The 27,115-nt window shown below is 34.6% G+C and overlaps 1 protein-coding gene and 3 long non-coding RNA genes across 5 annotated transcripts; 2 read left to right on the top strand and 2 right to left on the bottom strand.

The window, feature by feature from the left end:
- The first annotated feature begins 1,554 nt into the window (after nucleotides 1-1,554).
- On the top strand, nucleotides 1,555-2,492 carry LOC147560596 (uncharacterized). Its single transcript, XR_015233890.1, has 3 exons — nucleotides 1,555-1,635; nucleotides 1,823-1,879; nucleotides 2,374-2,492. It is a non-coding gene; the product is annotated as an uncharacterized LOC147560596 (long non-coding RNA).
- Nucleotides 2,493-4,547: 2,055 nt separating this feature from the next.
- LOC147560595 (uncharacterized) lies at nucleotides 4,548-14,300 on the top strand. Of its 2 annotated transcripts, XM_086662750.1 has the most exons (22): nucleotides 4,548-4,645; nucleotides 4,701-5,237; nucleotides 7,330-7,568; nucleotides 7,700-7,774; nucleotides 7,947-8,081; nucleotides 8,399-8,517; nucleotides 8,694-8,999; nucleotides 9,333-9,420; nucleotides 9,532-9,637; nucleotides 9,721-9,834; nucleotides 9,981-10,144; nucleotides 10,252-10,372; nucleotides 10,547-10,771; nucleotides 10,882-11,072; nucleotides 11,262-11,429; nucleotides 11,524-11,629; nucleotides 11,812-11,949; nucleotides 12,251-12,412; nucleotides 12,492-12,692; nucleotides 12,938-13,123; nucleotides 13,212-13,319; nucleotides 13,720-14,300. In XM_086662750.1, the coding sequence occupies exons 2-22, from the start codon at nucleotides 4,734-4,736 to the stop codon at nucleotides 13,870-13,872; spliced, it is 3,609 nt and encodes a 1,202-aa protein (XP_086518876.1). In that variant the 5' UTR covers nucleotides 4,548-4,645; nucleotides 4,701-4,733; the 3' UTR covers nucleotides 13,873-14,300. The 2 variants fall into 2 exon arrangements, with proteins under 2 accessions (XP_086518876.1, XP_086518875.1); XM_086662749.1 differs by lacking the exon at nucleotides 4,548-4,645 and having other exon boundaries at nucleotides 4,661-5,237; nucleotides 11,797-11,949.
- Nucleotides 14,301-20,769: 6,469 nt separating this feature from the next.
- On the bottom strand, nucleotides 20,770-21,361 carry LOC147560594 (uncharacterized). Its single transcript, XR_015233836.1, has 2 exons — nucleotides 21,220-21,361; nucleotides 20,770-21,037 (listed from the first exon to the last, which is right to left on the bottom strand). It is a non-coding gene; the product is annotated as an uncharacterized LOC147560594 (long non-coding RNA).
- A 2,153-nt stretch (nucleotides 21,362-23,514) lies between these two features.
- On the bottom strand, nucleotides 23,515-25,749 carry LOC147560593 (uncharacterized). Its single transcript, XR_015233835.1, has 2 exons — nucleotides 25,295-25,749; nucleotides 23,515-24,291 (listed from the first exon to the last, which is right to left on the bottom strand). It is a non-coding gene; the product is annotated as an uncharacterized LOC147560593 (long non-coding RNA).
- Nucleotides 25,750-27,115: the final 1,366 nt, after the last annotated feature.

Raw genomic sequence — 27,115 nt, 5'->3', positions numbered from 1 at the left:
ATTTAAGAAAAAAGGAAACAAAATAAATTTCAAGAGTTAAAAAAAGAAATTAAAATCTCTCTCTCAATAAAATCTATTATATAAAACAAAAAGGCAAACGCTGACTGGGACAAACATCCTTTTTTAATAAGGGATATTGTTTAGAAACCCTTCCCAGAATTTAAATATAGTCCTTCCTATAAATCAAATAACCTATTTAAAAAAAAAATCGCGTCTTTCTTAGAAATAAAATAACTAATTTAAGAAACAAGGAAACAAAATATATTGCAAGGATTAAAAAAAGAAATTCAAATTTCTCCCTCTCTCTTAATAAAATAATTAATTTAAGAAAAAATGAAACAAAAGAAAATAAAAATATAACAATAATAAATATGGAAAATTGTCAAATTTGATTGATACAAAATCTATTATATAAAACGGAAGAGATTTGTGCTGACTGGGAAAAACCCCCTTTATTAATTATGAATATTGTCTAGAGATCCCTAAATTTTTCCAATATAGTCCCTCTTCAGGTTCTTCTAAATATTTTATTTCTCAATTATTTGATTTGTATTTCAAGAAAGGTAAGAGTCTCCCTGTTATATAATTTTCCCAACTTTCCTCAAATATAGAGAAATCTTGACCCCTCTATCACACGACCATATGGGTAAATATTTCTCAAAAAGAAATCTTGAAGAATTTTTCCAGTACGGAAAGCACTAACCCACATATGTTGCTAATTCTTTGGCACTAACCTATGCGCCTTTACCGTTACAATCCCCACGATTATTCCCTCATCAATTTAACTGCGACGACGATTGAAGAATCACATTGAAACTTGCTTTAAGTTTATGGATTTGTGTTATTATTAGGTTAGATTGATAGGTTACTAAATTTGAAATACACAATCGAGTAACTTCGTTGAAGGCGTCAGATTGAGGAATTAGAGAAGATTTCAGGTGTTGAAAGTATTGGTTTAATTGTTGATGGAGTTTCTGTTGATTCTTATCTTATAAGGTGTTTGAGAATTGAAAATTTGAATTGGTCACATTGCCTGCTTGATCTCATGAGGTTATAGTTGACTTTTTGGCGTTCATGTTCAAGTAGCTAAGATTGAGGATGATATCAGGGTAACAACTCTTATATTATGGTTCTGAAGTTATGCTTGGTTACTAAATCACTAAATTGTGGTTGAAATTCGTGTTCAAAGTTTTGCTACTTGAGCTTAGATTAAGAACGGATATTCCTAAGTTTGTGTTATGTGCAGCTTATAGTTCATGTCTCAATGTTTGCGTCTAGTGTTGGAAGAAATTCCAACATATGTGGACTCACATATGTATAGACATGTGTATGGCTATCTCAGTAAATTGTCAAGTCGTAAAGGGGTCTAATATGGATTGACTTGACCAGTAGGTATCGATTTGTCATGGAATAAATGTGTAGAGACCATTAAGTGATTTCTAATTTGATGAGGGGCCAAATTAGAAATATAAGTCTATAAATAGGGGTTATGGTCCCCATTTGGGCTTCTTCCCTTATTTCTACAATTTTTTTTGGTTAAGTGTGAAATCCCTTCATCACAAGAGAGATTCTAAGGAGAAGAAGAACCAAGTGGAAGATCAACCCTACCCAACCATCTTCAAGCTATGGATCAAGGTACGCTTCCGTGTTAAATTTATCTCTTTGAATCTTTTGGAGAACATATCTGATTTAGATTATACATGACATATTGTTTGGTATTTGTATTGGTTATATGCATGTATAAGGTTGAAATATTCTAACATCTAGATCTAGAATTACTGTCGAAATTGCTACCTTCTATATCTACCATTTTATTTTGCAGCAACTTCTTCTCCTACTCCCATCCCCTTCGATCACTTCCAAGTTCCACGACCTTCCGGTAAGTTGTTTCTTTTATCATTAATTTTTCTTCTAAAGTAAGTGAATCTTCATGTAATGCGAGTTCCGATAAAAGTCCTCAATCAATACAAATGTGTAATTTCTAGGAACCCGGAGTTATTATGCCTCTTCTTCCGATTCTAAAAAAAAATTCATGTTTAATTCTAATGTGATAAAAAATTCTTTGTTTTGATTCTTTGTAGTTTTAGCACTTGTATTGGTTTGAGTAGAGATTTGTGGGCTCACTTTGGAAAATTCAATATGCCATGAGGCGACTTGGTTCCGAGGATTAATTTGATATGTTCTCTAGCTTAGATTTTTCTCAAACATATTATAGTTGGATATTCTTAAGTGTAAACCATTATATAGTAAAGATAATGAACGTGGTGGCGGAGAACGTCATTTCTAATTTTTTTACTGCTGTATCACATTAGGTTCGGACTGAATAATGTTGTTTACAATTTTATATTTTTATTTGATTTAATTCATTTACAGTATTAAGTGATGGTCAAACATAATTTTTTCTTACTCTTGACGACCATTGATGTTGACGAACCGCCGTCTGGAATGAAGACAATATTAGCTTCATAGTTTCTGATCTGAGGTCTGGCAAGGTAAGTGATTTTTATAGTTTCTACCAATCTATTAATTACAAAAGAAAGGGTTTCAATGAAAATGAGGTAAATATATCAATAATTTGGGTTGGCGACTAAAGAAACTTCTGTTGTAAAGTTAGTTATAATATTGGTGACTGTTGATTGCCATAATTTTTTACATTTTAACTATTTTACCATCCTTTCAATCTTATTATAGGTTCTCTTCCTTCACGGGAGATGGATGTATTTTACCGAAATTTTTGTTATGAATATGTAAAATGCTCGACAAAAATATGGGGTTGACATCAAATCCAGTTGTTAACTATTTTGATGTGTTGGAAACCAACCTTGCCTTTCGAATTGATGTCGTCTCTGACACTTCTTCTAAGAGCTTCACCAAGTACAATGCTTGTTTGAGCTTTATCCATTCCTACCCTTTTGCCTCCTTGACTTTGTGAGTGTTGTTAACTTAAAATCATTAGATCGAAAGGAAATTGTAACGGATTTGATGATCAAACAAGAAGTCTTTCATTACATGGATTCATTAGTGACACACAAGAAAACTTTCGTTTTTATTCTTCACTTTTCAAAGAAATACATGAATTAATTTCCAACTATTTTATGGCCAACTACACCAACCATTTATAAGTTTGAGACACTTCAAATACTGTTAGAAACGGTTCTTTGAGTATTTCTTTTTTATTTGTCTTACATGTGAGTTTTTTTTAGTAGAATTGCGGTTTTCTAATTTCTTTTCTTAATCTTCTGATGATTCTTCTTTCTTTTGCAGCTTGTGAGAAAGACGAGAAAGACAACGTTACCTCCAAAAATCATTTTGCTTGGCATTTTGTTTGAATTCGATTTCCACTCTCAAATATCAAAATTGGCTTCGTCTTATAATTGCAAAACAGTATAAACATATTAATGTTTTAAGTTGGTAAAGAGAGAAGCTATAATGGTACATGATGTATAAACATATTGACATCTAATGGTTGTAATTTTTGTTTTACGTTTGTTATGTATCTTTCTTTTACAAGTTTGATGGATATTGAACAATAGTAATATTCTTTCGACATTCTAGATTTTTTTTTTCATATGAGAATGAGGTGATGTATTTTATCAGAATATCAATTTCAGTCGTGTTAAATGCTCAACGACAAGATCCGCGCCGGAGGCACGGGTTATAACTAGTATATTACAAAAGTTAAAAAGAATAAATTGAAATATGTGTTTTAATGAAATAACTAATTTAAGAAAATAAAAAAATAACAATCTATATAATAAAACAGAAGGGAAAACGATGACTGGGACAAACATCCTTTTTTAATAAGGGATATTGTCTAGAAGCCCTTCTCAAATTTTAAATATGGTCCTTCGTAGAAATAAAGTTACTTATTTTAAAAAATAATAATTATTTCTTTCTTAGAAATAAAATAACTAATTTAAGAAAAAAAGAAACAAAATAAATTTCAAGAGTTAAAAAAAGAAATTAAAATTTCTCTCTCTCTCAATAAAATAATAACTAATTTAAGAGAAAAGAAACAAAAAAAATAATAACTAATAAAAATCTCTCTCTCTCTTTCAATATAATATATCAATAAATTTCGTAACATATGATTGATACAAGTGTCCGTGCCCTTCTTAGAAATAAAATAACTTATTTAAAAAAATAACCATGTTATTCTTAGAAATAAAATTCTCTTTAAGAAAAAAAGAAACAAAATATATTTGAAGGAATGGAAAAAAATTGAAATATCTCTCTAAATAACTTATTTAAAAAAATAACCATGTTATTCTTAGAAATAAAATTCTCTTTAAGAAAAAAAGAAACAAAATATATTTGAAGGAATGGAAAAAAATTGAAATATCTCTCTAAATAACTTATTTAAAAAAATAACCATGTTATTCTTAGAAATAAAATTCTGTTTAAGAAAAAAAGAAAAAAATATATTTGAAGGAATGGAAAAAAAATTGAAATATCTCTCTAAATAACTTATTTAAAAAAATAACCATGTTATTCTTAGAAATAAAATTCTTCTTTAAGAAAAAAAGAAACAAAATATATTTGAAGGAATGGAAAAAAATTGAAATATCTCTCTAAATAACTTATTTAAAAAAATAACCATGTTATTCTTAGAAATAAAATGAGGAACTAACTAACTTGTCAATCTGTTATCTTTTTTACTGTGTTGTACTTTATTAATGGGTTTCCTTTTGTGAAGTTAGGGCACGGGTTCTGAGCAGAGACAAGTTCCAGCAATGGTGTCAGGTCAGAGACCTTGGATAGATCCAGTTAAAAATGGAGATCATCTTCCATCGGGGGTGATTTATGGGTCTAGCAGGGTTGTTCATGGAGACTCATATGATGATGAGTTTGGATGTGACATGGATGAAACTACAGATACTTATGAAGAAGAATTTTATAGTCCAGGGTATTCGACAGATTCTTCACCACCACGACATGCGAAAGCTTCTTCCAAACAAACACAGTATACTAGTGATACCATGACTTGTTATTTTAGTGAAACAATTAATCAGAGGCAAGGGAATGCAGTAGGAGGACAAGTTAGGGGAGTTGGTAATAGGTGTTCAGTGAGTTTGCATGATTATACTGAAGATGATGAATCGTCTGATTCTGAGGAATTACCTTCTACACAGAACAGAACGAATAATGGTTGGAAGTTTCACGGAGGAGCCCACACTTCAGACGGATATGCTTCAAGTGTTCCGTCAAAGGTGAATGTGGAAATTCACACTCAAAAGGTTTGATTTTTAATGCGTATTCTGATATTATCTTTGCCCTCCCTTTAGGTTCTTATGTTGTTCTGAGTATTCGTTCGTTTACAATAAAGCTAGACAGCCCGTCCAAATGGAACTGCCGCTTGAACCGTCTTGTCCACTTGGACAAGAGGACAAGCGGCAGCTGTCTAGCTGGAGCAAAACAGCTTTCTCTCTCCCAACTTGTAAAAACGTAGTTGTTCAACAAAAAAAAAAAAAAAACTTGTAAAAACCGAGTTACCTCTTAGGCTCTTACGGTCTTACCTGTTACCTTAATAAATCACGTCATCTGCTAGGTGCCTAGGTTCTCAAACATACTTTTCGAAACCTGTATCAAGAGATTAATTGCTAATAAAATAATCAAGAAAAACCAAGTTGTACAGTTTCATACCCATTCCAAATTCTTACTTATTTTTCAAAGCTAGTAAAATAATCAATAAAAACTAATAAAATATTCAACTGTTGATATTATATACTCCACATTCAAAGTTTTACTCTTCTTTCTTATTTGTTATAAATCACTTACTCTTTATCTTTAGTGAACTTAAACACCATAATACATTGATTCGATCGCGACTTTCGAGAATAAAAAAAATAATCTAGCAAATAAAGATTTAGTCAATAAATATTGAGCCAGGAGCATATTTTTTTTCAATCCAATAATTCTCACTTGATCAAAATTCTTTCCGATCTTCATCTTCTATCTGCTTACATTTCTCCTTGAAAACGACAGAGAAATAGTCAGTAAGAGAAAAAGAGGGACAGAGAGATAGAGATATAGAAAGAAAATCAAAGTAACAAGAGAGAAGTAGAGGATAACAGTGAGTTAGAAAAGAAAATAAAGAAAAAAAAAATGACAATGGTGATCGGAATGGTAGTAGTGCGAAGGGTCCGTGAAAACCTTAAGATCTTATTTGTGGAGGCAAAGAAGGAAGTGGACTGGTCTTGGGGGTACTCATTACTTCATGTTAAACAAAAACTCCAAATCTGAAAATTTGTCATATACGTTGAAACTAAAGTGGAAGGTAGGAATCAACAAACACATTTACGAAAAAAGAAATCAAAAATTTAATATCATATATTAGGGCCATAAAAATTAAGAAAAATTTCATAATTAGAGAAATAAAGAATGGGGTTTGGGGAATGTTATTTTGTTGGCAATTAATCTCAACCCTCCGTGTTGAAATTCAAGGTTTTCAAAAGCACTTTGAGAGCCCACCAAGCACCAAAGGGGGTGATTTGTTAAGGCAGTTTTTCTATGTGGGGAGAGAGAAAGTAAATTTCTCTCTCTTGCTTTGTTCCAACTAGACAGCTGCCGCTTTGTCCTCTTGTCCAAGTGGCAAGACGGTTCAAGCGGCAGTCCCATTTGGACGGGCTGTCTAGCTTCATTCATTGGTTTATTTGTTCCTATGATTGTGGTACTGTCACTCACGGGAGATGCTAGAGTGCCCAGCTTGGTGCCCAAAATAGTGCCCAGCCGATGTTGATTCACTAAAAGACAAATTTATTTCAAAGTTTGACTACGGTGGGACCGCTTTTATTTCTAAATAAGGAAATTTGGGCATTTTACGGGGCATTCTAGCTGGGCACTATATCATTTCCCCGTCACTTAGACACCATATGCTCAATTGCTCATTAGTCCCTGTCGGGTATTCTTTATCGCGTATATGCTGTTTTATATCAATCTCCTGTTATAGAATTGCCATATAAGGAAGTGTACCTTTCTAGCTGTGTTTCAATAGCAATTGCTTTCAATTATTGAACAATTATCAACTGTTCCGAGTCTAGTAATTCTCGTAATGTAAATCACTGTATCATCACCAGTTTTCTGTTTAGCTTTTCCGGTTTATTGCTTGACGTGTTTTAATGTCTCGATTAACTGTAACTGGGTTACAAACTTACAATGTGATTTCAATCATTTCCCACGCTTTGCTAGCTTAGACACCACTTTTGTAGAAATTTGGATATTATTATGACCATTAGCAACATATTTCTTTTTCTTTGCGAGTAGTAATTTCATCTGTAGTGCTAGTTTATATTGTACTTTCCGTTTGATGCTTAGCTTGTATGTTTACAGGATTTCAATGTTAGTCACCAAAAGATTAGGACGTTTTTTGATGATGATGTCCCAAGTGCTCCTCCACTTGGTAGCTCTTATGGTCAGGAGACAAACCAAGATGCGGAGCAAACTCCAGCCTCTAGGGCATATGGTACATCCAGCACTGTAATGTCAAATGGTCAAAAGGAGCCAAACGTAGCTTCTGAAGTCAAGGCTCAGGATATGACTGGAAGTGGGATTGCTGATCAATGTGGAAGGTTTGTTCATGCTCTCGATTCTGATTCTTCTTACCATAAGTTTTAAGGAATATAGATGTACCACACAAAAATACACAGTAAAATGCAGGCTCTAAATTGAGCAATTTGATTACCGCCTTTATGTTTCACAGGGCCTCTGTGGGTGTTGAAGCTGCTGCTACATCTTCAGGTTCATTACCAGCTCGTATTCCCACGTTTCATGCCAGGTATACTTCACCTCTAGCACTTCGGTCGTATAATGAGCCTGCGTCCACTTTTGACTAGTCACATTTTAACATAGTATATACTGTTACAAATCTTTCAATTTTTCCGCTTTTAAAACTTTAATTTAGTATTTTGGTGTGAACTATTCTTATGTTTCTCATAATTTGGATACAGTGGTCAAGGTCCATGGTATGCTGTGATAGCTTATGATGCATGTGTTCGGTTGTGTCTCAATTCATGGGCGAGGGGTTGCATGGAAGCACCCATCTTTCTAGAAAATGAATGTGCTTTGCTGCGAAGTGCATTTGGGTGAGTTTACTTTGACTTTTTTTTTTGCTTGTGAAATGTGGTGTCTGAGAGTAGTTCCATAACAACCACAATTCTTAGGTATTAGTATCAGATTAGTTTGTGACTAATTTCTTATTTTATATACTGTGTTAATATCCAAATTTCATCTATAACAAATAGGAAATGTATCCCGCTGAAAAAACTGTCAACATTTTATATACTGTGTTAGGACCGCAAAATCATATTCTTGGACTAGCTGTTTGAATCTTAATGGGGTATTAACTTGTTTCTAATGCATGGGTCTTACTTCTTCTACTCCATTTGTTTTTCTGTTACAGTTTACAGCAGGTATTGTTACAATCAGAGGAAGAAGTATTAGCAAACCGATCATCAAAGCCTGTTACTGACGGAGCTGCACCAAAGCCTAAGAAAACTATCGGCAAAATGAAGGTTCAAGGTGCTTATCAATATCTAATCTGGACCTTGGGACATCTGTACTGTATAATGCTCTTCATAACTCCTGTTGTGAAGGCCACTTTAGTTCGGTGGTAATTTGTGTCTCTCCGCTGTGGAGACCAGGGTTTAAAACTTACTAGTGATGTCTCTAAATGGGTGACCTTTTCCTTCTTGCAGTTCGTAAAGTCAAAAGGGGTCTGGACCCACCTACATGCTGCAGCTTTACTTCTCTGAAGTCCCCAAGTATCAAAATGGAAGTTGTTCGCTATCGCTTCTCAAATTTTTATTCAACTATTTCCTCTGGATTTTCCACACTACGGAGAGTTCGGGTGGCACCTCGAGTACCTGCAAATGGATCATTTTCACAACATAGTTTGGCATATATGCAAGCAAACACTCAGCATATCAAACAGGTTTCAGCACTCCCAAAAGTCGGGGTTACAACTCTACGGAGCAGTTCAACATCATATGAAGCAGTACAAGGTGGTTATCGTTTGCAATCTGAGTTTATTAATAGTTCTCCTAATTTATTGCGGATTAGACAAGTAGTTCTTGGGAGTTCTTGAGCAGCAAGCTCTTGTATTGTCTACTCGACAAGATAACCGACTTGTTTTGGTGCCTAATAATAGTTTTGGTGACTACCCATTAAAGAACTAGCTACCATGACCTAGTTGATATTTACTCATTGAAATAATACTGTATGGAAATAGAGTATCAATTAGCTGATCCTTGCGTTTACCATTATTAGTGTATAAGAACCGCTCATGGTTGACCCTCGTACTAATTGTTTAATTAGTCATTTTTTAATGTTAACAGAGGCATATTCTTGTCTTTTGAAACTGACGAGTTCGACTGAAGAGGATGCAGTTCGTATGCAGCCTGGATCTGGTGAAACTCACGTATTGTAAGTGTTTTCATTCCATAATCTCGTTTGCAAAATTTTCTTTTGACTCTTCAACATCTATATCACAGAGTGCATAAAACTTCAATTAGCTTGTGTTGTCCTGTCAACCAGCTTTCCAGATAGCCTTGGTGATGACCTTGTCATTGAAGTTCAGGATTCTAAGGGAAAGCATTTTGGTCGCGTGGTTGCTCAGGTTGCTACAGTTGCGGAGGACTTGGTATGAAATTCTTTGATGCAAGTCCGCAAAAGCAAATTCTTGTACTTGTCTGCTTTAAGAACTTATGTATCAGTTACATGCAGGGAGAAAAGGTTCGCTGGTGGTGCATTTATCGTGAACCAGAACATGAGCTTGTTGGCAGAATACAACTTCATATAAATTATTCAACTGGTCCTGATGAAAATGGTCATCTTAAGGTATAGGGTCCTGCAACTCCAATCACCCTGAAAGATGTTCGATTGTTTATAACCGTTCTCTTAGTCTCTACGATTGGGAATCTTGGATTTGGCTTTACGTTATTTCACCAGAATTATGCATGATAACTTATTTCCCTCTTGTTTAGTGTGGGTCTGTTGCAGAGACTGTGGCATATGACTTGGTTTTAGAGGCTGCAATGAAAATTCAACATTTTCAGCAAAGAAAATTGCTACTAGATGGTCCATGGAAGTGGTTACCTATTGAATTTGCATCATACTATGGGGTTTCAGACGCATATACTAAACTAAGGTATGGATTAGGGATATGTTTTGTCTAGGATACTTGTTTCAGGCTTTTGGCTGAAATTGCTAGAGTTAATGTTCGATATAGTCATAGTTCTCGGTTTACATGTACAGATACCTTTCCTATGTTATGGATGTAGCTACGCCAACAGAAGACTGTCTTGTTCTGGTGCATGATTTGCTGCTACCTGTACTCATGAAGGGCCGCAGTAAGAACACGTTGAGTCATCAAGAGGTATGCATCTTTAACTGCATAGTACATGACTACATGTTATCCTACAATTTTGTGCATCAGAATTTGAGATTTTATTCGGTTTTATTCTATCAAGAGGGACATGTGGTCTCTTTTACACCACTCTTCTTTCTCATTTCACGAGTGCATTATTAATGGCTGGTCGTGCTTTACCAGAACCGCATCTTGGGGGAAATTGAAGATCAAATTGAGCAGATTTTTGCGTTGGTTTTTGAGAACTATAAATCACTGGATGAATCATTTCCATCAGGAATAGTAGACGTTTTCAGGTCTGCAATTGGAACTCCAGCTCCCGCTTTGGCGCCTGCTGTCAAGCTATACACTCTTCTTCATGACATATTATCTCCAGAAATACAATTGAAACTATGCGGCTACTTCCAGGTCAAATATCTCCCCATACCTTTTCCAGCATCGTTTGTTTGATGATAAATTGGGGTATTGTTCAATTATTTCGGCACTGTGCATCTGATTTCTACTCCGTAACTGTCCAGGTCGCAGCCAAAAAGATATCACGAAGGCACTTGACAGAGACTGACGGGTTTATTGCTGCCAATAGTGGAGGCATGCTGATGGATGTTTTGACTATTTCCACTGCCTACCAGAAGATGAAGTCTCTGGTCTTGAATATTAAAGACGAAGTTGTTACAGATATGGGGATCCATAACACCCATGTTCTTCCGAGGTGAGGATAGCCATGTGGGAAGCTGTAGATATTATTTGTACTGTTTACCTTTATATTTTGGAAGTGGAGAAAAGTACAATTCTTCATTCGCTTCAGTGAATAGAGTCCACTAAAATTTTGCATATGATTTTACTATATACTTGCTTGACTACCTAAATAACAATATGGTTGATGTGTTTAATCATGCAGTTTTATAGACCTCCCAAACATCTCTTCATCCATATATAGCGTGGAGCTTTGCAGTAGATTGCGTGCTTTCCTTGTTGCCTGCCCTCCTACTGGCCCCTCACCTCATGTGGTGGATCTTGTAATTGCTATTGCAGATTTTCAGAGGGATCTCGCTAGCTGGAATATTAAGTAAGTAGCTTTTCTTAAATAGTCTGGATTGTGAAGAATACTAATAAGATATTTATTACTTGTGATATCCTGACCTATTTGCTACATTTCTTAGTCCTGTCAAAGGAGGAGTGGATGCAAAAGAGTTGTCCCATTTGTACATCACACTCTGGATCCAAAATAAGCGTCTATCTCTGCTCGAGTCATGTAAAGTAGACAAGGTGTGGATCCTATTTCTTTGATTCTATATTATATGATAAAATGCAATTAAGAAAGGACATGGGCACATAAAAGGAGGCCGACGAAAAGACATGCTGTGCTTTTGTAATGGTTTCTTATCTACCTGTAACTCTACGGTTAGGGTTTTGGTATTAAAAACGGATGAAAGGGTAACCATTTGCAGGTGAAGTGGTCTGGAGTCAGAACTCAACATTCTACTACCCCTTTCGTGGATGACATGTATGAGAGGCTGCGAGGAACATTAACCGAATACGACACCATTATCTGTCGATGGCCGGAATACACTTGCGTCCTTGAAAATGTAAGTCCAATTGGTATCCCTCTACGTAGAATACTCTTTTGTTCTCTAGGTACCCTCTTTTAACATTCCATATACTTACCCCCAGCTTGGAATTCCATGAAATTTTGCGAAGTCATTGAGTCCTGGACCTGGTTATGCCTCGGTTTTCTCTTTGTTATGTGCAAACATATAAACCAACTTTCAGTTAATCCACGTCAGCCTGTATTTGGCTGAATAATTTACAGTTCATTGGTAGAACTTAAACCCCAAATCTCGGAAACTATTAAAAGTTTATTTGTTTACGTGGCGATCTGTTAAAAAGGCCATTGCAGAGGTTGAAAAGGCAATTGTTGAGTCTTTGGACAAACAATACGTTGATGTTCTTTCGCCACTGAAAGACAATCTGGCGCCTAAGAAGTTCGGTCTCAAATGCATACAAAAACTTGCTAATCGTTCTGTAACTCCCTACGCTGTCCCCGAAGAGGTGAGTTTTTTTATTGTGTGTTAGAGTTTCGAGGTTTCCTGAACTTCGTTATGACTGATTCCGTTATTGGCTGTTTCAGTTGGGAATTCTTTTGAACTCGATGAAGAGAATGCTTGATGTGTTGAGACCCAAGATAGAAACCCAGTTTAAATCTTGGGGTTCTTGCATACCAAACGCTGGAAGTACAGTCCCCGGGGAGCGCCTTAGCGAAATAACAGTTATGCTGAGAACTAAGTTCAGAAATTATATGCAAGCAGTTGCTGAAAAACTTGCAGAGAATGTAAGTTCCATTTTAAAATAGTATACCTTGTTGTTACTTTATCTTCCTTGTATGCAGAACATTACCATTACAGAAAGTAGACTTCAGTAAAGAATTTGATCAACTATTAGTGTGTGGTGATTGTTCAGAAGGAAAACTTGATCGAGACTTAAGTTTTAAATTCTTTGCCGGCAGATGCATAATACTATAATAGAACACTTCTTTTTGCTACCTGATCATAATGTATTTACTTTCGACATTTTCAGACAAGAATGCAGAATGCAACAAAGCTGAAAAAAGTCATCCAAGACTCAGTAGTAGAATCAGACGTCCAAAGCAGAATGCAGCCGTTGAAGGACCAGTTAACAAGTACAATGAATTACCTCCATAATGTATTCGAGACTCATGTATTTGTAGCTCTCTGTCGTGGATATTGGGATCGGATGGGACAGGTAAGTCATGAGTGTCGCTTTTGTTTTCGAGGAATATTATCAGTTTAAGTTCTGAGTGTAGTAAAAGTGTTTTTCTTCTCTCATTTAGGATGTTCTAAGTTTCTTGGAGAACATGAAAGAAAACAGGGCTATTTCAACAAAAAAAAAAGAAAAAGAAAACAGGGCATGGTATAAAGGCTCTCGAGTTGCAGTAGCGGTAAGTCATTCAGATAACTTTTTACAAGAAAATGTTATCTCATCCGATGTTGTGTTTGTGTATATCTGAAATCTTCCGTCCGTATGTCTGGGTTGACCCTGAATCAGATTCTAAAATATTTGTTTTTTCTTTAATTTCTGGCTCAACGCATCTGAGCTGTTTGGCACCGTTTTTAGTCAGACGTATTATGCTTGACTTGGGGATAAATATCTCACTCGTGTGAAATTATTATTCCATCATCGAACGAGTCAGATGTGGGTAACTGAGATTCTGTCGTTTGGCTGAACCGAATGCACACGTATAGAAGAAAAGCAAGTACTACCCAGAATACCATTACACAAGTTGACTAAGTCGTAACTCTCAAAATGCTTCCGTCTTTTGACTAGCTTGGAACTTGCAGGTTCTGGATGATACCTTTGCAGCACAGTTACAACAGCTACTTGGCAATTCACTTCAAGAGAAATATCTTGAGCCTCCAAGATCGATAATGGAAGTGCGGTCAATACTATGTAAGGATGCTCCTAATCAACAGGACTCCAATTACTACTGCTAGTTCTCTCAACTGTAGTATAAGTGACAGAAGAAAAATCAAACAATTCTTTAAAAGTACGACCTTGAAGAATCATGATATGTAGTTATATAGTTTACGGGCTTTATTGATAATCGGTTGTGAGAACAAGCTTCAACATAGGGATTCATAAGAATACAGCCTTGGAACTGACAGGCTGATCCAATTTTGTACAGGAAGAGAGAGAAACTCATTGCAGCTTGCCGAGTCCTTCTCCTTCTGTTCTTCTTTCTTTGAATATATTACCAAACAAATGTATGTCATTAGTAATCCTTGTTACCACAAATTCAGTAGTTGTTTTGGCTTTCTTTGAATCTTCATAAACAGGAAGATAAAAGTGTTGAATGGAAGGTTTGGTTGTAATATCACTCTGATCCAGTTTGTTTTGTTAGTAAAGATAGCAGTTCTCTTCAGTTGGTGGCTCTCTGCTTGTACAAGCTTGGATATTATTTTTACCTGCCTGCACGGTTAAATTGGGATCGACTCTATAAATATGTAACTTCAACATAGACCAAAATCATCAGCCACCTCTGCCGGAGACCACCATCATCCTTGTAGTGGTTGATGGTGAAGGGGGAAAAACTACATTTAATTTTTAAGCCTAAATAGCTAAGCAGTTTTTAGCCTAATTTTCACCATCCTGTAAGAAATTTTATCGTCTATATATTGGCAACCTCTCTTATAAAGATTAGAATTTTTGGACTTGTAGTCCTAAAATTGGCCCTAACCACACATTTAGTCATCTCTAATCGTAAAAAGGGTTTCTAAACCAAAATATTAATCTAAATGGATATCTAGTCCTTTTAGGTACATCTAGACAGAAAACACAAATTCCTAGAATACATAATAAATCTTAATACCTAAACTAACCTTCCTTTAATATAAAAACACATTTAAGCTCAAATTTATCAAATATCTTTTTCATTTTTATCTCTCTGTTTCTCTCTCCAATCACGTTTCTAAACAAAGAAACCGTGATCTTCATTAACTTTTTGTAACCGAAACCAGGGACGTATCTACTATAGGGCCAGGAGTGGCCCTGGCCCCCCTGGCCCTTTGTCTTTCTCCACTTATTAAGTAGTAAGGGCTCCGTATTTTGACCTTTTAAAGTATAGTGGCCCCCTTTAAACAATAACCAACCTAAGAACCAATTCTAATTTTAAGTGTTACCCACCACAAACTGACCTACTCTAATTACCACCGCCAACAATTCCAACCCTGCTATCCCGCCTAATGAGTGATATGATGTTATACTGCTACCCATCTATAATGGTCCTAAATTCTGAATTTGTTTTTTTTTAGTTGAAATTCTGATTTTGTTACTTTTATTGTAACATCTACACTATGTTATAAAATAATTGTTATAATTAAGTATAAAGATTCAAACAGCTAGAAAGAGTAATCGAATCATTAAGAACGATTCAAAAGTGAAAAAAGTTAGTTTATTTTATTAGTCTATTTATTTTTCTTACCTTTTATTGTACGTGTAGCATTCGTACGTATGACATTTGTTAATTTACAGTTTAGGAAATCTTCTACAATCGATCAAAATTTTAAGAGAAAAAATGTTGACGTAGCAGAAAGACTTTCATCTTCTAATTGAGCTTGTGCTAACTCTTCCTATTTCTAGTGCAACACTTTCTCATCTATGCACATAGTTAAAACAAGGCTATGCAACAAAATGAATGATAATTTTCTTATAAATTCTTTGTTTTTGTACATTGAAAACAAAAATTGTTCAAAAGTTTAGCCTAGAATCCATCATAGATGATTTTGGACATTTGAATTAGCTTCGTGTTCCATTTTGATTTTGTACTCCTGTGTCATTTTTGTATTAGTGTTTAATCTTTATAACTTTTTAGATATTTTTAGGTGGTAATTTTGAATGAAATTGTTAGTTTAATTTCTCAAAAGTGTCAATGACTAGAATGGTTCGGCCCCTCCCAAACAAAAGTTCTGGTTCCGTCCCTGACCGAAACCTTCTGGTTTTCTCTCTCTCTCTACATCTTAATCGAATGAAAATCCTCCATTAAATCAGAAACCTTGTTTCATATTCATTTGAGTTGCTGAAATCATCTTCATCATTGTTAATCAGGTAAAACACAAATCAACTTATAAGTTTTCTGATTCTGTTTCAGTTTATTATAGTTGATTCTCTCTCTCTCTACATCTTAATCGACTGAAAATCTTCCATTAAAACAGAAAACTTGTTTCATATTCATTAGAGCTTCTGAAAATCATCTTCTTAATTGTTAATCAGGTAAACAAAATTCTTCTTAATAGTTGTAATCACTGTACATCGAATCATCATATCATATTTCATTAGATTTAGTTTTCCTATTGATTATAAATCGTTTTAATTATTTACAAACTAGATTTTGATGTCTTTCTAAAACCGAAACATCATTCATTCTCTTTTCCATACTGAAGATTCCAGATCTATATTTTAGGTTTTTGATTTTCTGATATTAGGTTTTTGATTTCCTGACATTTCTTCACATCAAAACTTTGCATCCGTACAATTTTTGATCTAGATATTATTCCGTATGGTTTCTCTTAACAGAATGTATATTATAAGTAATTCGTATTAAATTTTTCATACTTTAAACTACATTACTCCAATTTCGGTCGTATTGCAACTGTATAACAGAATGTAAAATATATGTAATCTGTTAACAATTATACATACTTTAACAGCCTATGTTTAATTATTCATAAAGTACGTATAATTGCGTAAGTTCTGAAACAGTACATGTAATTTATAGCAAATTACACATATTTGTGTTATATTACAGTGTCAATGTGATTCAAACTAAAATACTATTTATCTCCAACACATGTTGAAGTTTATCAAACATTATGGATAATTTATTCATTGTTTAATGTCGTTTATGATAAATTATAAATTTTTCTGACTAATGTATATGTTTTTTTTTCTTGTAGTAAACCAGCACTGATGGAATTTCCTACAGAATCATCACATAAACTATAGAAAGTATAAATTACGATTAAGAAGATTGTTTCTATGATCAGGTTTGGACAATGGAGTCTTACGTGAAGACTTACAAGGAACATATAAGCCCTGCCCTAACTTTGATGAACCACGTACATTTGATGAAGAGTAAAAAACACTACCATCTTTGATTCGCGGTAGACCTAGGAAGACCAAAACGCAGATTATTGTTCAATAAAATTTCATTTCAGTCGTACAAAGGTTGTGTTATTTACTATACAGTATACAAAATTTATAATAAATCACATACTTTATAACAAAAACAAGTAATTTATGTCAGAAAGTAATCTAAGTATTCAATGGTACATAATGGACATGACACACATACATATGATAAATTACGTTGTATACATCACAAATGATGGTTTCTTCGTCATAAAAAACACATAATTTACGAACTTGTTTCATAATTTGTATTCGATGTGTGTTTATGTATGAGTAAAAAACGAAAGTTAAGTGAGAGAAAGTTGATATATATGTTTTGAATATTAACCCCCAAATCACGCTAATTGATCTCGGAAAATATACTTTTTCCAAGTCTGAATGTTAAGTGAGAGAAAGTGATATATAGATTTGGTTTCCAAATATGAAAGGATGAGAGAGAAAATCTGTTTTGGAAAATATCCTTGATCCGTTACTTCCTATTAAAACCCCCAAATCACGTCCAAATCTTGCCTTTCCAGATTCTTTCTGCCCCCAAACTAAAAACCCGTGAAATATGAAGGTGAGACATTGAAGGGACTCTGTTTTAGAAAGTGAGGGTTTTTATGTCCATATGGTAAAAGGACTAAAAATCTATTTTTGGGGAAGATTGGATCCTAAACCCTTTTTGAACATTATTTTGGACTATATACCCATGGACCCTAAAGATTACACAAACCTATTAAGAGAGACTGGCAACTAAACTAAATTTTATCGTTTGTATATTTCTCAAGGATTTCAATATATGTATCACACTAGCACCTCGCCTCTACGAACACTCCCCTAAGAGCAAGTCCGGGGGGGGGGGGGGGGGGCTGAGGCCCTTAATTCAAATTGGGAGCCGACTGAACCTCCCCAACAGACCGTTGAGGAGCTCCCAATGGTCATATTGGGAGCAGATCTGGCCGTTGGATTTTCTCCAACGGCTAGATCTAGCTGTTAGAGCAAATTCAACGGCCAGATTTTGGGTTCAACACCTTCATCTCTCTCTCATTCACTCTATTTCAACTCTTTTTCTTTGATTTTATCTCTCCAACTTTCTTGCCAATTTCTTCAATCTTTTTCAATGGATTCCTTCAATGATAATGAGTTATTTATGGATCTCATTCAAACTCTCGGTTATCACTCTACCCAATTTGAAAGTGATGAAACTTTTAATGATTCTTCACGCGTTCCCTCTGCGGTAAATGAAACTTTAGATGATTCTTGCGAACAAGTAACCACGACTTCAACCAAGAAAGCTAAACGGGTTGCGTATACTACCAATGAAGATATAGTACTTACTAATTCTTATTTGAAATTCACGTTTGATGCGGTAGTCGGAAATTGCCAAAAATCTAATGTATTTTGGCAAAAAACTAACCGATGAATTTAATGAAATTACAAACTCTCAACGCACAAAAAAGAGTTGTAAATCTCGTTTCGGTGAGATAAATGACGATTGTCAAAGTTTTATCTCTACTTTGAGGATAGTAAATAAAGTTCCAAAAAGCGGAGAGAACGACTATGACCGGGTAATTTTTCTTACTTTTAATCTATATATTTTTATCTTTTGATTTCATAATATCCCTTTAAATCAATTTTGATTATTTTAGATACAAAGAGCACTTGAAATTTATAAAAAGAATCACGTCGGAAAACCCTTTAGATTCCAACATGTTTACAAAGTTTTGATGTCGCATAACAAGTGGATGACAGACATGCCAGGAGAGTCAACATCTGGGAAAAGAGATTCCGATACCAATCTATCGGAGGAAAGACCAATGGGTCGTAAACAAGCCAAAGCAAATGCAAGAGTCGGAGAAAATTCGACAACCGCTAAAGACAAAGTAGTAGCCGGTGATGCTCCGCCGGAATATTGGCAAAATAGAATGGAAGAATCTCGATAAAGATCGTTATCACTTAAAGAATCTATAGAAATTCAAAAAGGGTTTCTAGAAAAAGATAAACAAGCAAAAGACCGACAATATGGGATAGAGTTATTGAGGATTGATGTCAAGACTCTCGACGAACATGGTGCACGGATCCTTCTAGCGGAGCGAGAAGCTTGGTTCCGCAGTCATCCACAAGAACCAAGAAACACCTTCTAGCTATATTTAACTTTTCTGTTGTAGTTTAGTCGTATTTACGTAGATTTAAATTTCTAATCAAATGTTAAGTTTGTAACCAATATTGTTTAATGGAATTATTTAAGTAAATTAAGAAATTAAAAATTCAAATGTAAAGGCCCGGGACCGGCTAGCCTTGGAGTTGAATTTTAGGGGTTGAGCTGAGGCCCTTAAATTTGAATGAAAAAGTGAAATTAAGGGCCCGAGACCGGCTAGCCTTGGACTCTTAGGCTGTACGTCAGGTAAGAAATTGGGGAAGAATCGTTTGGGTTGTTTGGGCTGAAAGATTTTCTTACCATTAAATTCATAAAAGAAGCTATTTTTGATATGACATATTTTATTGTGTTTGATTTCTATGCTCGCTCTAGAATACTATGTGGATAGTAATCATAATGGTTCGTTTTTTCATCATACATGGATATGTAATTAGCATATTCTATGCGAATCACAGATCTTTGTGTCATCATCGATGTTGAAAAAATGAAATTTGTGACGCATTTCGCATTTGGATATGCACAACCTCGAGATACACACACCACTGAAGGGTGGTCGATCAAGACGGATACAATAACAAAAGCGTGGTCGATCAAAACGCATTACATAATGTATTTGACAATAGTTTTTTGGTTCGAAAGCAGTTTCATAATTTACTGTCAATGTTTTTGTTGAACTTCCTGACATATAACATTAGTAAAAGGAAAATAAAATCAACCTAGGTAGAGAAAAAATATACACTCCAAAAAACGTGTCGATGTGTTTGTAAGTGTGTTTGACAGAGGCAACGAAATTATAATGTAAATTGACATATGTACAATTTCAAACAATAAGTTGAACTCCTTGGCTTAGTATAGAACTAGAAGCAAGCCAAAAAATGTATAATCAACTTTGCATAGTGGACTAAAATCTATATCGAGAAACTACAATGAACAAAATTATTTGTGTTTGTGTGTGAGAGAGAGAGATATGGTCATTCCCTTTGAATCATAATAACATTTCTATTATTTTTCTAAATATTCAGTATCATCATTAAAAAGGGAGAACAAAGATCAAGGTTCCAAGGGTTTTACATAAATGGATTTAAAGTAACAATGAATTAACACTCTTTGATTAAAGGTTTGTTCTCTTAACTATAAAACAGTAAAATAATATTTTACAATATATAACTACAATATTTTAAAGTTCAAATTGTTGAATTTATCAGGTATTCCATATAAAATTTTCAAGCCTTGCAAACAACAGCAAAAAATAAATGGTGGAAGCAAAGAGAAATAAAGAAAAGAATGACATACATCAAAATACTTCACAACATTCTTCAAAATATATAAGGCCATTTACATCGAAGAGATAGTAAAGATAATTAGACAAATAAAGAAGAGAATGACATAAGTAAAAAAAAAAAAAAATATTTGGTCATTATATTACACCATATACAGTAAAGAGATGAAAAGAGAAACAATAAATTGCAGAACAACAATTAGGATAGGAGCAAGAGAAATAAAATAACTATAATAAGAGAGTCAAAAAAAAAAGGCAACAAATGCAATTAATGGACAATCTTCATAAGAAAACGTTTAATATTAAATATCCCTTATCTCTTGAGTTTGCACGAAGATGGTGAAAGAGATTTCATTTTGCACGAAGGAATTAAATACACTTAGATGAACAAAATGAGTGGTAAATATACATACAGAGATGAACAAAATAATTCATCCAAAAGAAAATTACATAAAATTACAAATAAGGAGGAATTACATGTATCTTCTCCATCAAATCATATTTTCTTTATATCATTTCTCCCCGGAAAAACATTAGTAGAGGACTTTATACGCTGCACAGATAAAATAAATATCATTCAATCACACAGTACAAAAGCAATCTTTATATCAAACCTAAGGAGAAATATAGACTGTGCGAGCTAGAAAAAGTGAGTAAACATAGGAAGAGTGTAACGATTTAAACAAAGATTTGACAACCAAAATTATAAGAAAAGTAAGTAAGAATATATCCTACCATCTTCTCTCTACTGTTAAGTTGAAATTCTTCAATCTGAATGGAGAAGAAATCCATTTAAAAGAAGAGGGCTAAAGGAAGAAAAATCATGTTGTTATGTTACCATTGAAAGAGATACAATCCAACCATACTTAACCGAGGGATATAATTAGGGGTAGTTTGATTTCCTCACCACTTATCTCTCTATCTCCCACGATCTCCTCCCATGATTGTGGGGTGTCAAGTAAATGTCAATAATAGCCTTACAGTTAATTTGTTAGAAGTTAACATATGTGGTAATTCTTAACACAAATGAGGATATGAAATTTCAAGGGTGTTTGAAGAAGTTACATGGTTAACAAAAGTAATATATATATATATATACACAGTCCTACAGACGCGGTAGATCCATTTTGGCTAACGCCGTCGTGTTTAGAGTATAAGGCATGAGAACGTATTCATTGGTATGCGTATGTCGGGATCGTGCATATACACAGACGTTAATGCGTCGAGGAATTCAATTCTGCACCATCTGACATTATACATGGACCTGTAATTCGCATTTGCTATGCGAATCACAGGCCTTGTCTGATCTTAGGTGGTCCAGAAATGAATTCCTCGAATCACAGGCCTTGTCCGACATTATACATGGACCTGTAATTCGCATCGTGCATTATACATGGACCTGTAATTCGCATTTGCTATGCGAATCACAGGCCTTCTTCCAGTGAAAGAGGTGAGTACCAGTGTGCCACTCTATGGTCTTGTCGTCTGTGTCAATAGATCAGGTCAGAAATCCTTAGCTGAAGTGGTTACAAAGTCAGTTTGCACCCTGTAGGTCTTGGGTCGAGACATGGATACATAATATGAGCTTGATTGCGCCCATAAACCTTTCCCTTGTTTCTCAAAATTAGCTCTAAATACAGCCTCTTTCGAGATATACCTCAATCTAGTTTTTGGTTTAGGGCCAGGGTTTTAGGTTTGAAGTACATTCTCCTTTTTTTGATAGTTTGATGAAACTTTTGATAGTGCTTGTGAATGATTTCTTGTAAAATCAGTTTCATGTGATCTGTGAATGGCTTCGATAGTTTTTCATCCAAATCAAACATGAAATCTGACTTGGGGTCTGAATTATTTGAGTTAAATTTTTAAAACATTTGCTTTTGTCTGTTTCGTCTGAGTTGTATATTTTTGCTGATTTTTTGGTTCATACGAGTTTGGTTTAAATAATAAAAAGAAACACAAATACTTGTTCCTCTAACTAATGAAGTGAATTGACGGGTTATTCTAACATTTTCTATTTTAATGAAGAATGAGCCGAAGAAAGAGGAAGTAGACTGGCGGCCAATTTTACCTTAGACGTAATTTATTCTGAAGTACAAAAAGCTTCTGATTAAGAACCACATGGTTCACCTGCTAATTACAATTAATAATTTAGTCTTCTACTGTAAAAGATTATCACAAATTCTCGATTTAGATCTAACACATAATTTAACTTGATTATTGTATAGACTATAATGAGAGTCTAATAGTATTTTACTAATTTACTTATCAAAAATGATGCTATGCCCGGTGGGAATCCCGGGCCCAATCCCGGCGCGCTGACATGGCGCGCCAACCGGGCATAGCATCTGACGTGGATCATGAAGTTTGTAAGGGATTGAGCATTTTCGAAATTGGTCCCTCGAAAATTGGGTTAATCACAAACAGGGGCCTCCCGAGAGAAGAACTAAAGAAATTCCTCCCAGCTCGTGTTCTCTCCCCAACTGGGGTTTTCGTTCCTCTTCATCTAGAAGGTCAAAACGAGGTTCTCTGTTTCTCACTACAAATCGATTAGTTCTCTCTCTACTTTAATAGATCCAGGTTTTGTCTCTCTATCTCTCTCTCTCTCTCTCTTCCTCTCACTGCGATGCTTACTTTAGTGTTTTTGAAGGGATGAATTGGCTAAAGTAGTTAGGTCAGATTACTTGAGGGATGAGTACTTATGTCATATTACTGATTTTGTTTGCTCTAGATTAGTTCCATTGTTTAAAATTGGTTTGAAATAGGTTCAAACGCCCTAGTAACTAGCAATCACACCAGTGGTTTGGGTTCCTGTTCTTTCGAGTTCTAGTGTTGAAAATAGTTGGAGTTCTAGGTTGTTCTTTACTCTTTTTATTCAGTTCTGAATACAAAAGGCTTCTACTACTAATTTTCAATCTTAACTTTGGTTGAATATACTTTGCTTAATTTAGTTTAAACTTAAAATTGTTGGGGAATTAGAATATGATCCATGATCACGTGGGTTTATAAGAAATTGTCCTTTTTTTAATTCCCTTTTCTTTTTTTTGGCTTCATCGGAACTTCTAAAGGACGTCCTCTCATTACTACTACGAGGGTGTAACCCCGTGCGTGCCCGTGGGGCACGGACAGTTCTTTCGAACGTATTATGGATCAAACATACTATGTGAATGAGCAAAATTACAATAAAAAAACAGTTTTCCCTGTTTACCCGCCTCAACAACATAATTCGAGTAAGAAACACTTACAAATAAAAAAATTATCATCTAGCAATAGATGATTAAAAATAGCATAGGTCTTCTATTAAAATAATCTCTTATTCTCATCCAAATGTCCCATTTGCAGTAGCTGAATAACGTTTAAAGACTTTAGTAACCCATAAAACCATGATCATGAAAGATGAAAGATCTTAGCAACACCCTGGAAATATTGCCCACAACATAGAAAATAAATTCAATGGGCATGTAACCGTTTCCGCATTCTCAGAAGACAAAAGACAAAAAGAATCAGCAACATATAGCTTTTCATTGAAAAATAAAATATTGATGCAAAGAAAAACAATGAGATGCAAATAAACATGAAGCATGTAACAGTAAACAATGAAGATGAACGATAAAAAAGAAAAAATTATTAACATGATAACTTTTTCGAGTCAACGATATAATTTTGATAAGAAAGAATGAGCTCATAATCTCGATAAGAAGTAGTTATACATAATAGAAGTCTTTGTTGAGTAATAGATGATTAGAAGTCGTATCAGTCTTCTTCGACATAATATGTCATATTTTCATCCGCGTATCGAATTTAAGGAACCTAAATAAAGTTAAAAGCTTAGTAATATGTAACTTCATACCATCGTATTTAAAGAGTTTTTTAGTACCAATTAGAAAAATTACTCACAACAAATAAAGAATAACATAAATAAGATAGTAAAGAGGCAAAATATATCAGCTATAATAAGGCAAAAAAATTTCAGCTATAATAAGGAATAGCATAGTTAGCAACCAAAATTACAAATATCTAACTTTAAAATAACACGAGGTTCAAATTAACTAAGGCACGGAAAGGTCTAACATGGGTTAATGTTTATTGCAGTTGAAAATAGCTACGAAGGTTTGTTATTTTTGTTCTTATAAACAGTTAGTGACATTAACAAAGAGTAAGAAAAAATTTGGAGTGAGCCACGGTCACCACGAAAGTGTATGGGACAAAAGATTGACATCAAGAACTGAACCAACCAATAGTTGATCTAGAGGGCGATTAAATTCTATAGCTATCAGCCGTAAAGGAACCCACCAGTAATGAAATTTCAAATTTCCGTCAACAACTCCATATAAAATTTTCAAACAAACACATAAATGTTAACCAAAACCATAGATGTCGAACATTTAACACAAATTCGAGCCCATCCTAGAATAATATCAGATAGAATAATATTTCAAAATCACATAAATTATCATTCTTGGAGAAGATCAATAAATACATACCATTTAGGACTTAGGGTTTCTTAATTTCCTTCTTTCTCATTATATAGATCAAAATAATATAAGCCCGTATGTATTTAACAAAACCCTAGAAAGAAACCCTAAATCAAAACCTGAGAAGTAAACAATCAATCAAAACAAATCAAAGTCTCAAACGATCAAAGCCTAAAATGACCACAATCAAACCCCTAAGCCCTAAATCGTATGTAACAAAACCCTAGAAAGAAATCCTAAATCAAAACCCTGAGAAGTAAACAATCAATCAAAACAAATCAAAGCCCTAACTTAGTTTCAGTAGTGTGACTGAGAATGACAGAGAAAGAGATACCTACTTGAGAAAGTCGACGAAGATGATAGAGACTGAGAGGCTTGAGCGGGAAGGAGAGTGAGAGCCGGGGAGCAATAGAGAAAGCAAAATTCGGAGAGGAGAGATAGGGAGGGAGAGGTAATTTCAGAACAGTATCTTCCAAAAGATGCCTTATCTCTTAATCTTAACCGTCAGAATAGTTGATTTTCAAATCCGACGCATTAAATTTGGAAATAATGAATCTGAGCCGTCTTTTATCTATTGTGAGGACGAATCTGAACCGTTTAGAGGAGGGAGAAAGATACCCTCCTCCCTTATTATATAGATTAAATAACGACAACTGTCACTCCCCCCTGCTCAAAAGATTTTCAAGATCCCTACATGTGATCTTTACACGTGTTAGTGTAAACTTGGTGTAAGCATCCACCAAATTAGTGTTCATTTAGGTTCAACCCTGGATTTGTGACCAACTTGCACGTTTCACCCTCAACATTTTACCAATTTCAATAATAGTCTCATTTTACTCTTTCTAATTCATTCATCTTCTTGTTTCTCTCCTCTCTAATTGATCCTTATAAAGAGAGCACCACAAAAAATATGACAAAATTGATTTTCTCTTCAAAGGGGAAAGAAGAGGAAGGTCATTCAATAAGTGCAATCTTCAAAGACAGAACCACCTTATGTTAGTGATCGAGAGACAAATAGTTTATAGTAGTATTTTTTTTCTCTTAATTTGTTAGTGTTCGAGGGAGTCATCAATTTCTCTCTTCTCTCCAACGATTTGTTAGAAGAGGAATATAGACTTTTCTTCGTGTACTTGTCCCAGAGAGATACATTGTTGTCATTGTGACATGGTCGTAAAAAAAAGGCACGAACAACAATAAAGTACTGCTCGGTGTCCCAAAAGATGAGAAACTTCCTTGCCATCTCGAAACCTTTAGAATGGATGGGACTCAAATGCGTCTGGAGTTTCTAGGTGAGACATTCGATTCACGAAGCAGAGACTTATCTCCACAGCAAGCCATGACGTGCGAGAGAAAAGATAGAGGTCACCAATCCTTACGTTTCGGGGGGCCGACAAAGAGTTCCTCCTCTTGCTTTCTTTTCGTTTATTATTGATAAAAAAAAAAGAGGGAAGAAAACAATAAGGTGGAGAAGTACAAGTTAACAGTTGAGTAGCTGTAGTGTTAGTTAGGGGCTAAAATTGAAGGTAGTGAAATTAAAGAGGTGAACATTTGGAATGAGGCCCAAGATTTCCAACGAAAAACAAACACATCCACGTTTCCCTCCGTCCTTCCTAGCTAGCACTACCTCCATCTCATTTCTCCAGATTTCCTAATCAATTCTCTTTCTTTCTCTGTCTCTAGTTTGTTTCCCTATAAGAAGAAGAAAGGAAGTTGATCGCGCTTATCTTCTTGATTCCCGAACCTTTCTTCTTTCCTCTCTCTCTCTCTCTCTCTCTCTCTGGTTAACAAATACTACGTCTCTCTCTGTCTTTCTCTATCTTTCAAATCGTCATTCAAATTTCAATTTGTTGACAAATCGTCATCTTCGATTCGATTTCATAAGAAGAAGAAGAAGAAGAAATGTCATCCTTACTTTCTTCTATATTATGATTTTGAACCGTCGATCTTATTGGCGTTGACTTCATTAAACAGGTCAGTTAATTTTCTTTCTGATTTGACCATTCTTCGTATATATATATACTACTCCATATTTTTTCTCTTTTTCATTTCTGAGTTGAAGTTTTAAGAATTGATATGGTTTGTTGTTCATTGTTAAATAAATTAGGCTTCTTTTTGTGTTAGAAAATTGTTTTTCAAGTTATTTGAACACTCTCTTGTCA

This window comes from Eschscholzia californica, unplaced genomic scaffold (assembly GCF_041429995.1).
Source record: "Eschscholzia californica isolate CP2 unplaced genomic scaffold, dmEscCali1.0.p SCAF_2, whole genome shotgun sequence".
NCBI lineage: Eukaryota > Viridiplantae > Streptophyta > Magnoliopsida > Ranunculales > Papaveraceae > Eschscholzia > Eschscholzia californica.
The sequence above is the reverse complement of the archived record's forward strand: the minus strand, read 5'-3'. Positions and strand labels throughout refer to the sequence as shown.

Excerpts from the sequence above, each read along its gene's own strand:
- LOC147560595 (XM_086662749.1), top strand. The coding sequence starts at position 4,734 with ATGGTGTCAGGTCAGAGACCTTGGATAGATCCAGTTAAAAATGGAGAT. Across the intron at positions 10,145-10,251 it reads GACGCATATACTAAACTAAG|ATACCTTTCCTATGTTATGG; the intron begins GTATGGATTAGG and ends TTACATGTACAG. Across the intron at positions 11,430-11,523 it reads CTCGCTAGCTGGAATATTAA|TCCTGTCAAAGGAGGAGTGG; the intron begins GTAAGTAGCTTT and ends TACATTTCTTAG.